A 17830-nucleotide genomic window follows, 5' to 3' on the forward strand; every position below is an offset into this window, starting at 1 on the left:
TGATCAGTCAGTCCAACCTTAAGACAAAAAGCCAAAGTGATTTGAATCGAACAATCACAATCATAACTTGTGTTGATTTGATCAACACCAATAACCCAGTGGACAAAAAATGAGTCATTGTGGATATTTTTTTATTGTTATTAACAATTGAACAGTACGATTCTACAAATGCGAGAATTGACCAATAACCAAAATAAGGGTTGCACGCTTGTAAGAGCTTCACTTAATATTCTTGGAAACAGACATGGGGATTATGTATTAGATGAATCCCTATACATTTTTCTGAGGTATGCCAAATTACTTGGGGGATACAATGCAGCCCCGCCTCCTCCTCACCCCGCAATACAATTAGGGGCCAATGAAGCTGTCTCATGCTTACTCACACCTCCTTCCATCTAAAAAACCCCACGCCACTAACTGTCGCCCCACGAGCCACACACAAAAACAAACATTTTATACCACAACCTCCCTCTTACCTACACACACACACACACACACACACACACACACACACACACACACACACACACACACATTAATCAACAGTACATTTACAGGCACACAGATTAATGAGGACGTACTCAACTAAAACATAATCACAACATCAGTATACCTCCAAATGTACACTAAAAACATACATTGAAAATATAACTGAATCTTCGTGTGACATAAATATATTTAGCCTTTCTTCATTTTAGTTTAACAAGATTCTAGTTATGGAATCTGACGTTTCCTCTCTGTAAAAATCATTGGGCCATTCTAGTCCTATAACTGGTTATCCAAAATCATGTCAAACAACAAGGCAAGCCACAATACATTCTCCAAACTATCCTAGCAAAATCCCCATTCTTTACAATAAAGAGTAAAGTTCTTGAAAAGAGTGATATTCCGGTTACATAAATGTAATCTTATAACGAAATGCACAAATTTTTACCAAAAATGTTAACAATGTAATTTTATAGCTTTTGCTCTACAACTTTAAATTTGAGAAACATTTTTTTTGTTATATTTGCTTTGGTGAATGTAGCTTTACAAGGAAAGCTGTGATGCATGTCCTTTGTGATATTAGGCTTTTGAATCCAAAAAGCCAATATGAATAATAAGATCATAGCCTTGGGTTTTAAATAGTTTGTGGATTTTTAGAAAAACACAATTGTCTTACTTGTTAATATCCCAAGTCAGATCAAATGTGAGATTCATCATTCCTGAAAAGACATTGAAATACACACACAGCAAATACAGACGCATGTACATTAGACATACACGCCATGACATCATAAGTCAGCACTATGACATCATCAACACTGGCTTTGACATCTTCATGCGGGTTTGTCTTTTTACTTTGATTGCATCTGGGGGTTTTTCCGTCAAGAATACAAAGGTTAATATCCACTAGGAAGTTCAATATTCAAAATCCAGGAAACATTGAGCTTCACAGAGAATAAAAAAATCAATAGGGGTAACTAATAATCATGTTGATAATAATAATACGAGTAAATCTATAGTAAACATAATCATGACTATAAACACACAAACACATATCATAGTTTTCAAAACGTTGTCTGAAAGTTCCATCAATCAATTTTTGTCTTTTGTTAAAGGGGAGAGCCGAAATACTATACAAAGATTTGAAGTAAATACAATGGTCTCCTTATCCTTTCAATCAAAGTGGAGAGTCCAACCCTTTTAAAAATGGACAGTAACAACCACATCTTCCATCTTATAACCAGATAACTGTGAAACACACACAAAAATAAAAATGTTACTTTTGCAAATGTACAAAAATATGACATGTCCAACTCCACCCCTGCAATGTAAAAAAAACGATGGTATGATTGGCTTTTTGTCACACTCAATGTCAACCTCACAAGGGCACAAAGTAGCTTTGCAGAATTGACTGTTTTCTTCACACTTACAAAATGTGTCTGTCATTTCTGCAGTGTTGCACAAACTGTCTCCAATATTGACACAGAAAAATTAAAAAGCCAACAAAGTACAGACCACAAACACACAAAGAGTTTTCAGAATAGCCCTTGGTGTTAAGCGTCCATTGTTCCCTGTTCCACCTTTCCAACCTGTCTCCAAATATTGTGAACAGCTGGAGTTTCAGAAACAGTAATAATATGTGGAATTCAGAGAAGACTGTGAGTAGTGTATATTAACTACTGACAAATCAATTTATTACCTCACAATCTGTGGTAAACAGCTCTGAAAGTATCATCAATGGAGCAGGAGCTTGACTGGTTTTGGGGATTGTTTTAAGGGGCAGACCCATGGGCAAGTATGGCTAAACAAAGCCTTTGCATTAGCCACTCTGTATGGCAGTGTCCCTCGAATTTAACACAACTTCACTGAGCTTTCATTCTCATCTTATGTGGTCAACAGTTTTGTCATCTTTTTTTCTTTTATCTCCTTAAAAACAATGACTGACATTGTGTGTCGAATAACAGTGTCAAAGAATTTCTGTGTGACTATAAATGTAACTGGAATCAGCTCCACAGTTTGGAAACTGACCTCAGAGCTGTGAAGGGACTGACCATTGCCGTGGAAATGCTCATGAGTGACGTATGTCTCTTTGGGAGTGACAGCCGTCACATCGACCAGCCAGCCAATCAGGCGAGGGTGCAAAGGTGATTCAGCAAAGTGATGTTTGTGTCAAATCATTATAATAATAACTGAGAAAATTCAGCCATAATCAAGAGATTAACTTATACATGACCTTATACAAAATGTCTGCAGACTAAGTTATGGCTGTAGTGTTAGATTGTGGTATGTAGCAACAGTACTCCAAATCTGTCTATTTTCAAGTCTTCCAATCAAAAATTAGGTAAGTGACGATTGGCAACTCAAATGTCCACTAAGTGTCAGCCATTCAGTCATCAGGCTATAGCATATATACACAGAATATACATACTGTCCAACGGGGCTTTATTCTTTTACAAAAAACAAAACAATTTACAGTCTTGTATTTTTTTTACAAAAGTCAAACAACCATCACATTGTTCTATACTCCATTGACATCTGTGTTTGTTCAGATTCAAAGACAGGTTTGTTCTCTGTCAGAGCAGCTAAAGGCTTCACGACAACTCAATAACCATTGAAGAATTTTGACCCAAGCAGGATCCACAAGTAAAAGTCATCATGTCCTAGGATCCTTTTTCAATTGCACAAAAAACTTTTTGAAATTGTTCATTTTTTGCTCTATACATGGCCCTTATTCTTTCTCCCTCCTCAACAATATGGCTGAATATTCTCTTTCCCAAGAATCAAATCAATGGGCTTCATTCAAAATTCTCTCTAATAATTCAATTTTTCTCAATGGTTCTTTCTATCATTGCCCTTTTCTGTGTTTCCTAGCAACAGGTAACAATGGCATCCACTCTTCTCTCACGTCTTTCCTTCTCTGGCCTTCAACACACTCATCTGAGGCGGTTGATGGGACGCACTATCCTCTCATCAGCTTGCCCATGTCTCTCTTCTTGTTTCTCCTTCTATTCACCTTTCTCTCCATCATGCCCCCAATTGACCTTTCCTTCTTCTCTTCTTTCTGTGTGAACACTTTCAGCTCGAACATTCTCAACGCGACCTTCATCATTCCTTCTACGTTGTCTCTACTCTCTCACACGGTCACCTCGTTCTTACTAGCCGTTCTCAATGTCTGGCCCCCTCCCCCTCCTCCTCCCCCAGGGATGTATTGGAGCTGTTCGATGGTGTTCTGCCTCTTGGTGGCGAATGCCATCCTCCGTGCGTTGTGGCCCCCGATGGTCCCCGCCCCGCTCCCTGGTCCTACCCCGGCCCCTGAGCCGTGCCCATGAGGGTCCCCCCAGCTTCCTGCCGGATGGCCCACCACGCTCATCTCCAGCTCGTGGCCCGATGTGGGGTGGGAGTTCATCTTGATCATGTGATGTCGGTCCAGCGAGGGTGTGACGCAGACGTTCTGCTGTGATTGGGCTTTGTGGCTGAGGCATCCCATGGTCGGAACCCCCATCCCCCCAAAGTCACCCATGCCCCCCATACCCACCATACCGCCCAACCCTGGCATGCCCATGCCCACCATCCTCTCCTCCAGACGGTCGGGCGAGACTAGGAGTCTCTCGTGGGACTTGCGAAGCGTCTGTGAGGTGGAGCTCTTGCTGGTGGTCATAGCCTTGTAGTACTGATGCTGCTGGTTCTTGGAGAGTCTGGAGAGGGTGTTGCCCTCACCAAGCGCCAGGAGCTGGTCCTGGGACATGACCCTCCGCGGGGGCTTGTCGAAGGCAGGCTGGTACCCCAACGACTGGGCTGGCAGAGGGTAGGGGTTGGGGGTGGATGTGGGCACGTGAATCCGTGGCCGGGAGGAGTGGAAGGGGAGGGTGCCCCTGGCTCCGAGGGTGTAGTCACCGCCCCAGTGGAGGTGGTGCTGGGAGGAGTGGAATGACGGAGGGGCGTTGTTAGGCCGTCGCTTTGATGTGTAGTAGCCAGAGTAGTCGTCCAGATCCTTCTCTGTTTTTTGGGAGGGGGAGGGGGGGTTGAGTAAAAAAAATAAAAAATAGGGATGATGAAAGAAAGAAATGTTGAAATGACAGTTAGTGAAATTCATTAATTATAAGGTGAAACAAAGTGTTCAACATTTCTCTCCCTTAGAACCCCTTCCTCTTTAAAGACTTTCCTTGGACTGAGCTCCCTGAGAGCCAATTTAAATGTGACCTTTAGGCAACCGTTACAATCCCCCAATACATCCTCCATATAATCTAGCTTTCAGGGGCACCCATTCGAGACAAACAAGCCTTTATCGACGCCCTTTCTATAGACTATAGCAGCCTACATTAAGGCACATCGAAAGGTAATACATCTGACGCACATCATCGGCTGCTGCCTCTCTCGCCTGTTCTGCCTTCTTCCACACACACACACACACACACACACACACACACACACACACACACACACACACACACACACACACACACACACACATCTCTGGAGCTCTCTCTAGCCACCGCCTCCAGTCGCCTTCCTCCCAGCAGCGGCTGCCATCCAGACATCCAGCCCTCTCTCCGGCCCCCACCCCACTGCCCCTCCCCCATCGCTCCCCTCCTCACCGAGCTTCTTCAGGGAGCTGTAGCGGTTGATCTCAGGTTTCATGGCCGCCTCGTAGGAGGGGGGTAGCTGGGCCAGGTTGTGGAAGGAGTGCGAGAAAGGGGGCTGTGGGTGCAAGTGCAGGCCGGAGCTGTTGTTGTGCTTGCTGGTGAGGAGGGTCCCCGTGGAGGCTAGCTGGGCGTTGTTCATGCGGGGCACGCGCTCTGGAAGAGGAAGAGGAGGAAGACATAGGGGAGCATTAACCAGGGACCTAACACATACAGTATATAGGGCTACATTTAGATTGACATGTTAGCATAATATTTATGAGTACATTAACCAGGGACCTAACACATACAGTATATAGGGCTACATTTAGATTGACATGTTAACATAATATTTATGAGTACATTAACCAGGGACCTAACACATACAGTATATAGGGCTACATTTAGATTGACATGTTAACATAATATTTATGAGTACATTAACCAGGGACCTAACACATACAGTATATAGGGCTACATTTAGAATGACATGTTAACATAATATATACGAGTACATTAGTTAAGGACCTAACACATACAGTATATAGGGCTACATTTAGAATGACATGTTAACATAATATATATGAGTACATTAGTTAAGGACCTAACACATACAGTATATAGGGCTACATTTAGAATGACATGTTAACATAATATTTATGAGTACATTAGTTAAGGACCTAACACATACAGTATATAGGGCTACATTTAGAACGACATGTTAACATAATATATAGGAGGACATTAATTAAGGACCTAACACATACAGTATATAGGGCTACATTTAGAATGACATGTTAACATAATATATACGAGTACATTAGTTAAGGACCTAACACATACAGTATATAGGGCTACATTTAGAATGACATGTTAACATAATATATATGAGGACATTAATTAAGGACGTAACACATACAGTATATAGGGCTACATTTAGAATGACATGTTAACATAATATATACGAGGACATTCGTTAAGGACCTAACACATACAGTATATAGGGCTACATTTAGAATGACATGTTAACATAATATATACGAGTACATTCGTTAAGGACCTAACATACAGTATATAGGGCTACATTTAGATTGACATGTTAACATAATATATATGAGGACATTAATTAAGGACGTAACACATACAGTATATAGGGCTACATTTAGAATGACATGTTAACATAATATATACGAGTACATTAGTTAAGGACCTAACACATACAGTATATAGGGCTAGAATTTAGATTGACATGTTAACATAATATATACGAGTACATTAGTTAAGGACGTAACACATACAGTATATAGGGCTACATTTAGATTGACATGTTAACATAATATATATGAGTACATTAGTTAAGGACCTAACACATACAGTATATAGGGCTACATTTAGAACGACATGTTAACATAATATATATGAGGACATTAGTTAAGGACGTAACACATACAGTATATAGGGCTACATTTAGAATGACATGTTAACATAATATATGAGTACATTAGTTAAGGACCTAACATACAGTTCCTTCGGAAGGTACTCAGACCCTTTGACTTTTTCCCTATTATGTTACGTTACAGCCTTGTTCTAAAATAGATAAAATAAACTCCTCAGCAATCTACACACAATATGCCATAATGACAAAGCAAAAACAGGTTTTTAGAAATCGTTGATATTAATGAAGAAAAAAAACAACAGAAATACTTTATTTACATAAGTATTCAGACCCTTTGCTATGAGACTCGAAGTTGAGCTCAGGTGCATCCTGTTTCCATTGATCATCCTTGAGATGTTTCTACAACTTGATTGGAGTCCACTTGTGGTAAATTGAATTGAATGGACATGATTTTGAAAGGCCTGATTGGTGGAGTGCTGCAGAGATGGTTGTCCTTCTGGAAGGTTCTCCCATCTCCACAGAGGAACTCTAGAACTCTGTCAGAGTGACCATCGGGTTCTTGGTCACCTCCCTGACCAAGGCCCTTCTCCCCTGATTGCTCAGTTTGGCCGGACGACCAGCTCTCGGAAGAGTCTTGGTGGTTCCAAACTTCTTCCATTTAAGAATTATGGAGGCCACTGTGTTCTTGGGGACCTTCAATGCTGCAGAAATGTTTTGGTACCCTTCCCCAGATCTGTGCCTCGACACAATCCTATCTCAGAGCTCTATGGACAATTCCTTCATCCTCATGGCTTGGTTTTTGCTCTGACATGCACGGTCAACTATGGGACCTTATATAGACAGGTGTGTGTCTTTCCAAATCATGTCTAATCAATTGAATTTACCACAGGTGGACTCCAATCAATGGAAACAGGATGTACCTGAGCTCAATTTCGAGTCTCATTGCAAAGGGTCTGAATACTTATGTAAATAAGGTATGTCTATTTTTTATAAGAAATAAATTAGCTAAAATTTCTCAACCTGTTTTCACTTTGTCATTATGGAGTATTGTGTGTAGATTGCTGAGGATTTTTTATTTTAATTTAATCCATTTTAGAATAATGCTGTAACGTAGCAAAATGTGGAAAAAGTCAATGGATTTGAATACTTTCCGAAGGCACTGTATATATGAGTACATTTACAAGGACCTAACACACATAAGGTAGGTAGCTACATTAATAATGGGCCAACATGTATAAGTACATTTAAAACGGCCTTACATTTAACGGTACATATACAATTGACGAAACGTGCCAGTTCCTCACAAATAATTTGTCTTAAAGAATTGCTGCCAATTTGTCATTTGTACATTTTCAAGTCATTCTAGGACGACTATTACAAAGGTCCCTTGAGCTAATATATAAAACAAGCCAAGATGATTGTCTGACGCTTTGGTCATTGACTGTGTACAATAATGTCTTTATAACCACTGAGCGAGCACACGGGAGACATTAACCACTGTGGAGTAACACGCGCAGGCTTCGGTAAGTGCAGTAACACACTGACTTCACTCAAGCCAAGGCCCACAGTGTACGTAAGCACGCTTACAATACAAACGGATACAGTACATAGTGCATGCTGAGACACTCACGAGGGTGACACACAGAATGAGTGGGAGTAGTGAAACGGCGACTGTGTTAAGAAAACAGCGACTGTGTTAAGGAAACACACCCAATGGTACATATATAACACCAGACAGACGTTTCATGAGGCCAACTCACACACCCGCCGGCTGTGTTAGATAGTTCGGCTTACCCATAGTGGCCGAGTGTTTGGGACTGGAACCAGACACCTGGATAAAATTGTGGTGCAAGTTGCCAACTGCAAGAGAGCACAGCGAACACTGATGGTACTGCCACTCGTATGCGTGTGTGGTGGTGTGTGCGCTGTGGGATTACATGAGCGTGTTTAAGAGTGCGAGTATGTCGAACGTGACCCCATACAGTCAGCATTACTAGGCTATTGCATCCGCCACCGCTGTCCACCATCATCACTGTAATGGTTCATATATCTGAAAACAGGCTAGTACAGTATTTCAACGTAATAGCAGTGTTATTATACTAACAGTGTTATAACATTGTCATCACAGTGTTGTTGTTGTCCCATGCTTTCTATGGCGTCACTCACTGCGGTTGTCTTTGCTCTGGAGCACCGGGGTGTAGAGGTTCTTGGGGGGACGACCGAGGATGTCGCCGGTGGTGGCGGTGGTAAGGACGGTGCTGTTGTTCCTCTCCCCCTGTTGGACTGGGCTGGCCTGGCTCCGTAGGATGTCCACCAGGGCTCTGGGAGAAAAAGGAGAGAAGAGAGGAGGGGAATGAAAAATCATAGACAAGGGCGAGAGAGTCGAATAGAAAATATATAATAATGTAGTATCCAATGTAAATGTGTTACTTGTGCATTGATTGTGGTTCAGTTTCATCACCCCTTTGGTCTGTGGCTTGTGACCTTAGTGAAACTCAGTAATGTGCTGAATTTAAGACTACAACCCGCTGACAGATCCACGTACACCCATAAGGTCATTTTCAGACACTCCTTACTGATCTTCTATTCAGAGACACTTCTCCATTCTTTTCTCACCTGGGCATGTTGATGTCTCTGTTCCGGGGTCGTCGGGATATCTTGTGGAAGGCCACCTTGACGCCCACTGCCACCACTAGGGTGAAGGAGATCACCCCGCCAATCACGTACGCCGTGCTGTTGCTCTGCTGCTGCAGCTGCTCCGAGTCTGGGTCACCCCGGTTCCCCGGCGGCGGGGTGTTCGTCAGCGGTGTGTCGAGCCACCCGGGGGAGTTGTAGTTGTTGCACGACTCCTGGTCCAGGCGGCTACGCTGGTGGTCACAACAGTAGCGGTAGTGGCAGGTGCCGCAGCAGTAGATGTAGGTCCCCTTGGAGCAGTTGAAAGTGTTGTCCAACTGGCCCATGACGTCGTAGTAGGCCCGGCACACGTCCACATCCACCAGGCGCCGGGGGGGTGGAGCCACCTGGGCGGCCCCCAGCGGAGGTTTGAGGGCGTCAGCTGCCGTCATGTTCTGAGGGAGCTTGATTTGGGGGAGGGGCTTTGGGAGCGTTTCGGGTTCTTTCGGCTCACTGTCCTGAGCGTCCTCCATTTCAGCCGCTTTAGGCGCCACCTTTGGCCCCCCCGGGGGCGGCGGCATCGGTTTGTTCCCAAAACCGGTGAGAAGGAACAGGGTGGCGCCGCTGGGGCCGCCGTTGGATGAGCGGCGCTCTGTGGTGATGGTCACGGCGGAAAGGACGAGGCCGGACACAAGGAAAAATATGAGGGAGGTGCTGAACATCTTTTTGTAGGTTCTAGGACTCATTTTTCGGCGTTTCTGAGCCAATTCAAAAAATAAAAGGCCCGTCAAGAGTTCAAATATGAAGGTCCTCCTCCAAGAGGGATAGTGTTCTCCTCTCCTTTCTTCTTTGAATTTCACTTACGTGTTAAGTGTAAAAATATTAAAAGCTTACACTCAAGGTTTCAACTTAAATACGGTAAACTAATCCTTTGTTAGTGCTTCCATGTACATTACATACAATAATGTGGAGGTTTTCACTTAGTTGAGTGATTATTTTGTTTGTTCAAGCAATATGTGTGGCATGTAACTTGTATGTATTTATGTAAACATATCTCTCAAGCTCTCAATACAAATCTATTATTGTTCCTAAGCAGCTTATGTAAACTCAGAGGTTATATGTTTCTATGTTTTAGGCCTATATTATGGCTATACTTGTGAAAGGACTATTTGAAGTTTGTCTCGACAACTTCAACTTAGCACACAAAAACAAAACAGAATTATAAGGATGCTGGAAAATGTATAGATTGTAAACACCAGTCAACCAAGTGTTGTTTTATGGAATGGTAAGAAAAATGATTGGAGTTTCTTGATAATTGTGTGGTCTCTAATGTGCAGACCTCACTAAAATGGCAAGTCTTTCTTTGTGATAGGCAGTATTGTCTTGTAAACAAAATCGATGTGTAAACGTTTCAAACCCTTCTGAGTCTTTTGAACTGAACTGACCTATGGTACAAAGTTATGAATAATGTAGCTAACGAATCCTCTTCGAAGGGAAGGTGTACTCTGTAAACATTAGCGTTGCATGTAACCTTTATTTGAGTACTTTTCACCTACGCTTAATCGTATTGTCACTGGAATTGGCACATCAGTTATCTGTTGTAGGTATTTGACCCACAAACCTTTCTGTGACACTTTAGTCAAAATCCATTTCTAGCTCTTTGCGTGAATTGTAAACATTTTGCTGGCAGCTTTAGGTGTCTGTAATTCATCATATCAATAAATGTGCTTGAACAGATCTGGCACTGTTTATTAACAGTATTAGCTTGCTAGGGAAATTTCTTCTGCACTGAACTTTCTATTTGTTCACGAATAAACTCTTAGAATATTTAGGGAAAGGAAATAGAGGTTGGGTGGTCAATTGAGGAAATATTATTCAGAGAGATTTGAGATTCTTAATTCGGACTCAAATACAGCGGTTGAAAGTCTACAAGTTTTGCACTATGAGACAAGGACCAATCACTAAGGCCTGTCACGAGGTCCGGTGAAAGTGGGTACTGCAGAATTGTACCAAGCAGCATATATAGTTGAGACAGACTGGGACCACACAATTCACACCTAACTTAGTGAGAAAGGGAAAACGAAGATATAACACAGTGAGTGGTGGACAAAATGAATAAAGGCAGCCGGAGATCGTACAACAATTGTTTGATGAATTAGGAAAATGTGAGAAAGGGAAGGAGAGACGAAACGGGGCTAAGGATCTATGTGCGTTTGATCCCCTTGCGTGAGTGTCTCTGCTCTGAGTTTAACTCGGCCCAACAGAATAGAACGAAGGTGGGCTTGGGCCCGGTTCTGGCAGGACAGCGCGGCTCCGCCCACAGAACAGACATGAAAATGTCTGGATTCATTCGTTCAATGCAGAATATGTGGAGGAAACGTACACTATGAAATGGTCACTTTCCAGCCTAACCTAACCTGGGCTGATGACTACAGATACATAGTAATTGTGACCTAAGAAAGAAACGTAGAACAATCTAATGTGAATAGCTTTATAAGCTATTTTCTTATAAATAAAATGGAAATGGTATCCTAGTATCATATAATCTCTTCACTGTATCCCTGAATGTATCAGCGTACCTATAGTTGAAAGTCAATATATGAGATGTTGTCAGTACAAAGAAATATTAAACATAGTGAGATGATAGTTCAAAATGTTTAGTCATAGTATGGCAGGTATAATATGGCTTAATTGTTTCTTTAGTAAGTGTTGAAGTTTATCTCTTTTGACAGACAACATGAATACGCTCAGGGGCTGTGTTGCATGTTTTGAGAAAAGAGAACACAAGGGTTTGAATATCATTCGGGTTAAAAGGAAAATGGGGACTTTTCAAATTGTTTAATGTGGCGTGCCTACACGCGCTGTATGGGAGAATGCTGGAGAGATTCTGACAGAAAATAAGTTTAAAAAATCGAGGAGCGATGGATAAGCAAAGGAGCGACAAAATAGCAGCAAGGTCAATTGATCTTGTTATATGTGACTTGTGTTGCCCATCAGTCAGTCAAAGCCCAGTTGGATTGATCGCTCTGGGGCCGAGCTGTCACAGCCCGAGTAAATTTGTAAGATACCACTGCTTACCATGTTCCAGCTAACGCACTACAAACAAATGCAGGCCATCCATTAAAGATTTGGTTATAAAGCACTTTGAACCAATAATGCACTATTCATCCAAATCTGAAAGACTATAGGAGCAGGTTTTTTTTTTTGAACACTGACGTCGGAAAGGGAATGTGCGTTTAACACCTCTCTGCAGGCATTAGGCTAACTCTCCACAATGTGGTTCTAACTACTTTTTCATTCATATGTTTTGCGTTTATGTATGCTATGAGCTTCAATGCTATTTTGATGTAATAGGGATCTGAAATGTCTATTTTATGTGTTAGGGAGACTAATTAAAAATGTGTATTTTGATATTGAATCAGGTATGAATGAAAAATGTGACTTTTTGATAGCTTTGTTGTTGTCGATATTTTGCTTTTTTCTTGGCGCAGTTCGTTTGGCACTGGTTTTGGTCTCTCTTGAAAACAAAACAGGGAACAAAGAAAAACAGTCTGTGCAAATGAAGGTCCAAAATCCCCCCCAAAAAGAAAGAAAACGAAAAAAAAGGGATGTAGAAAGGCCGTTGTAATTAGTAAACACCCGCTGGATCAAAAACAGGGTAGAACATCCCCCTAGTTGTTCCACCTGGCCAAGAGTGATGATGATGTAATCCAGGTTTGAGGTTATTTTTGTTCTTTGCCCTTTTCAAATTTCTTCGACTTCTTTATTTCTTTATTTCTCAATTGACACTGCAATAAGAAGAAGAGAGCAAGCTGATCAATGGATAACATTTTCTTAGTCCACAGTTTAGCCAAAATGTTTCTATTCTAGGAGAGTTAGCTACAAGACATACAAAAGCACTGGTAATACCAATATTGAACAAGCATACATGATTACACCTACATAAACAGTTGTCTAATAACTGAAATAAGCAGTAATTAGCAAGTACTAACATTCACTCTGTTTGGCTAAATCGATTCATATTTCAGATTACGTGATATCCATGTTGTAAAAATGACAATGCATGTTGCATTAATTCGTTAATTTAAAAGCAACAATTGAATTTATTCGAATCATCATACTGTCAACAAAACTGTAACAGAATACGATTCGGAAAAGCTCGTCCTTTCACACCGGACCTTGAATATCCCAATCATAGACACCTGAGAACCATCCTCTCATACATTCCTTTGTTAGATAAGGACCTGCGAGATCACACTACATTAACATCAACTTTGAGAGAATAGACATGTTTTCACTTCAACAAAAACAGCTAGATGGGAGATGATGATGAGAGACACCATGTGGATAGTGCTGACACCGAGAGACGAGTGTCAGGGGAGAAGATTAGGTTTCATGGTAAAGACTAGGCCTCGAGAGGAGAGAAAGGAGCGGAGAAGCCACAGATGTGAGCAGAGTGGGGGGGTTGCCCTGAATGGGAGTATCCTGTCGAGATGAGAAGAGGAAAACAGGGAGCGATGCTGTGTTGGGGCCCTAAAAGTGAAGTCTCTTGTGCTGGAAAGTTACGGGTGCCTTTCAAATCAGTGACTGCCCTGGGGTCCATTTCCCTTATGTCTCCTTGATGCAGCAATTAAGAAGCTACTGACGACAGCTGATCTCCTCGAATGTGAAGCTTTCCAGGAAAACACATCGTTTCGACAGACACACGTCTCGGCCTGGCCACAAATGGTGAGATGTTTATGAGTCTGTTCGGGTGCATATGGAACAGAGCATTCCCAACATATATGCTGCCTGAGCATCTGCTGATGCCTGGCCCTGCCGAGCACAGGTCTTAAAGAGACAGTGTAAACGCTGACACACAGCGTGTTAGCACCACACTGACCCCCTCGCTCCCACTTCCCTCCCTCCCTCCCTCCCTCCCTCTCTCTCTGCCAGTGAGTGGGCTGGAGCAGGCTCTCTCAGAATAGCACTGCAGCATTGAACGAGAGAGGGAAAGAAAGTGAATGAGCAACACTGTCCTCCACTGTGCTCTCTATATACATATATATACACGTCTATTGTCTTATCAATGCAATTCGTTGTACAAATGGGCTTTGCTTCACCTCTTCTCCTTTACCAAAGATCTCTCCATCTATCTCGCCCTCCTCCTCCCATGATGCTCAGTGTCAGATGTTTGTCCACCTCACTGCTCCATCCATCCCTCCCGCCGTCCATCCATCCCCCAGCTGACCTATTCTCCCTGCCTTTCTCTGAACTGAAGCATGCTGGTTCTTAAGGCAGTGCACTAGGACAGTGAGCCTTTGTAATTAGGTGTCAGCATTCATAGGCCTCCGAAGACAAGACATCATGAATTATGGAAGCAACGTAATTACCGTAGACCTATTACTGACTCCCTTGATAGTGAACGATAATTACCTTTAATACTGGGAAATGCCATAATATAGTATAACTGCCCAATTATTGAACTATTGTGGCTGTGTCTCAATGTGCCATATCATGAAGCATTCATTGAGCTTAGTCTACAGACTATTTGTGGGAGATTATATATGGACAAGACTCCCACAGCTGAGGTTTTGGGCAGCAAACAGGTGACTATGTGACAATGTTGTCAAAGCAAAACCATATCCATTCAGGCTTCTGCACATGAGCGACCATGAACATTATAGCACGGTTGGTGTGTCGAAATTTGCATTCATGTGGCGTTGTGGTATAGTGTGGTATAGGCCAATTCACACACTTCCATTTTCCATTGATGCTAGGGGACTTAATTTATGGGGGGAAACGGACAAGACAGACACAAAATGGGAGGGTATGTTATGGTGGTCGAGGCGCAAAGAGCGATACTTGTTCACGTGCACGTTTCATTGGGCAATGTTGCAGCACTAAACAGAAACAAAATGAAGGAACGTCTTACCTATGTGTCGCTGGTTGTATTCAGAATGGCAATACGATGATGATCCTTATTTAGATGCGGCCGTCAGACCCGTCACCATGTTTATTTGAAATGAAACTAGGAACAACTATTGCCGCACATCAATTGTTGCAGATTGATGCCAATAAAAGAATGCATATATGCATTGATCAAAAATGGCCCTGCACTATGCTGCATCACAATAAAAGCGCATAGATTGGAGTTCACAGGCGTATGCGCTCGTCTCTTTCAAATTACACCCAAATTGTATGTCTTATGGTCAAAATAATTGTTATAGAAATAGGAGAAAATCTGCACTCAATTAATAATTTACTTCCATCCTAAATTGCGAGAATCATGTTAATCTATCCAGTCGAATGAGGTTGTGGAAATCCGTTTCAAGCTTTGAAGTTATGCAAAGAGGAGAAAATGAATCAGATTTTGTTCTTAAAAAGTGTTCAAAAGATAGCTTTACCGGTTGTCTTAGTTGTCCATTCACCAACGTTGGATCTTTGTGATTCCCGGAAAATAATTGACCATGCCTACATTCTCATTGTAATTCCAGGTGAGGATGACATTAATTGGTCTCGAAAGACATTTTTCTCTGAATATACATATAAAATGCCACGATAATTTAAAAAAAAACGAGAGGGAGCGCGTCTGAAAATATATTTTCTGCTATAATTTACACCATCACATATGGCAATTTCCTTTTAGCGGTGACTATAATCCTCAATGCGCTCCCCCTTTGCTAAATAGGTTCTACCGCGTTGATGAAATTCGCAAAAAGTGATTGCTTTCACAAAGGTCCGCCACACTAGGTGTTCATTCATTGATTGGCCAATAGGGTATTTGTCTACGTTTCCATTTGTTAAGTGGGCTAAAGTATCTACCAATCGGTGACACACTTTATTCCCAATGAGATATTTTTCTCCAGGAACCATTGGTTTACAACCGGGGATGGAATGGAATAGTTTAAACGCATGCAACAAGAGCGAACACTCAGACACCTTCAAAAGGGCCAATTTGTCTATTCAATGTGCCGAACAAAGCTCATTGCAATTAACAATGGAATGTTTAACTCCTAAAACACTAGCAGAGTGATGGGGGGAAAATTACACTGCTTTACAGCGTTTCTTGGGGAATATATGAGAGGGAAGAGTCTATGATAATGCAGTGACATTAGTTTCCTTGACAACCGTGTCCCTGTATTTCAGCTAATTATTAATTTGATGGAAATTAGTAGATGCTTGTTTCCTTCTTCCCGAGTCATTGCCCCATTCACTAACTTCAAATTGTCACACAAACTGTTTCCAAAATCTCTCAGGCATGCCTTCCTCAGTTGACATAAATGACAGTACCCTGTAGGCTACTTAAAATAGAACCGAACAGAGACGATTAGAAAATAATATGCATCAAAGGCTCCCATAAAGTCCACCATTGGGGAAAGCATTATTATGTGACAGAGACAGCTATATCAGTCATTGTACCAGAACAGGAGCAGGACTGCATGGTGTCTGGGGCCACACAAATGGTCTTCTATAACATGGCACATGGTGGCTCTTTGAGCCAGGGTTAGTCAACTGTCCAAATCACCACCTCTCACCAGTGATTACTCTGAACGTCAATATATCAATGAATTAACCAAACACATAATCAATACTGTCTCCAAAAGGCTAACAAATATGGAAATAGTCATTTTAACAACAAAGGTAATTGCTGACAGAAAGCTTAGCAAATTGCATCTGATTGAAATGTCCAGAGACTCACTTTTCACTCCATAAAAGCCATTTGAGGATAGGCTAAATGAGAACCCCTGTGAACCAGCCACAGGAAATGCTCCCCACCTGAACAGGAAATGGAGAATTCTCAGGGGTATCTACACAGTCAATGGGCAAGCCCACCCATATGAAGCTGACAGGGTGTTAGTGTTGAGTGACTGCACCTCACAATGGCAATGTGTTACAACATGTTGTTTAGTAGTATTACTCTTAGATTAAAAAAAAGAGACATGTTTGGCTAGTCCTTGATGGCATTACAAGAGCCTGTTGGTGCCAAAATGATACTGGAATACAGAGTATGTTGGTCGAAAGCGTACTGTAATGGAAGTTAGTAATGGCTGACTTATTACTCATTTCAGGCTTTGGGTCAGGCTTTGAACCCGCCCCCTCCTGACCCAACATCCCCCAAGGGCTCATATGATTGGGCTATTTCTGCGGAATGTCATTTTTCTTTTATTAGACTGCAATAGTGACAGTTCAAAGTATTTCACAGTAATACAACATGCATCTTTTGGGGCGTAACTACAAAGCATATGAATATATACAGTATATGAACCATTGGGGCGTAACTACAAAGCATATGGATGTATACAGTATATGAACCATTGGGGCGTAACTACAAAGCATATGGATGTATACAGTATATGAACCATTGAACAAATTAGTATTAAAGGACCAAATCTAGGTCACATGGAGACAGAGAGCTAACAGCAAGCTCCCAGATGTGACATGGGAGAGAGTTAAGGCATAAGGAGCCTTTCCTTGCCACTTGCGTCACTTCCTCCATTCCACGTCTTGAGGGCAAAAGAGAAGTATCGTCACCATCGCTATGCAGGTCTCTCAGTAGTAGACCTGCCATACCTCTATTCAGTCAACAGAGCAGGATGACTCAAAGTGTCCTCTGGACAGGATGGAGTCGGAGTGCGTCACACACACACACACACACGCGCACGCGCACGCGCACACACACACACACACACACACACACACACACACACACACGCACTCCTGGCTCCCAAACATC

General features: G+C 42.0%; 1 protein-coding gene across 3 annotated transcripts; it reads right to left on the reverse strand.

Moving 5' to 3' along the window:
* Nucleotides 1-114: 114 nt before the first annotated feature.
* Nucleotides 115-15977, reverse strand: shisa7b (shisa family member 7). 3 transcript variants are annotated; one of them, XM_029736010.1, is made up of 6 exons: nucleotides 15501-15977; nucleotides 9118-12902; nucleotides 8668-8822; nucleotides 8296-8361; nucleotides 5082-5282; nucleotides 115-4482 (listed from the first exon to the last, which is right to left on the reverse strand). In XM_029736010.1, the coding sequence occupies exons 2-6, from the start codon at nucleotides 9858-9860 to the stop codon at nucleotides 3620-3622; spliced, it is 2028 nt and encodes a 675-aa protein (XP_029591870.1). In that variant the 5' UTR covers nucleotides 9861-12902; nucleotides 15501-15977; the 3' UTR covers nucleotides 115-3619. The 3 variants fall into 3 exon arrangements, with proteins under 3 accessions (XP_029591870.1, XP_029591869.1, XP_029591871.1); XM_029736009.1 differs by having other exon boundaries at nucleotides 15029-15977; XM_029736011.1 differs by lacking the exon at nucleotides 8296-8361 and having other exon boundaries at nucleotides 15029-15977.
* Nucleotides 15978-17830: the final 1853 nt, after the last annotated feature.

The sequence above is a fragment of the Salmo trutta genome, chromosome 36, assembly GCF_901001165.1.
Source record: "Salmo trutta chromosome 36, fSalTru1.1, whole genome shotgun sequence".
Taxonomy (NCBI): Eukaryota; Metazoa; Chordata; class Actinopteri; order Salmoniformes; family Salmonidae; genus Salmo; species Salmo trutta.

Excerpts from the sequence above, each read along its gene's own strand:
- shisa7b (XM_029736010.1), bottom strand. The coding sequence starts at position 9,860 with ATGAGTCCTAGAACCTACAAAAAGATGTTCAGCACCTCCCTCATATTT. Across the intron at positions 5,283-8,295 it reads CAAACACTCGGCCACTATGG|AGCGCGTGCCCCGCATGAAC; the intron begins GTAAGCCGAACT and ends TTCCTCTTCCAG. Across the intron at positions 4,483-5,081 it reads CAGCTCCCTGAAGAAGCTCG|AGAAGGATCTGGACGACTAC; the intron begins GTGAGGAGGGGA and ends CCCAAAAAACAG.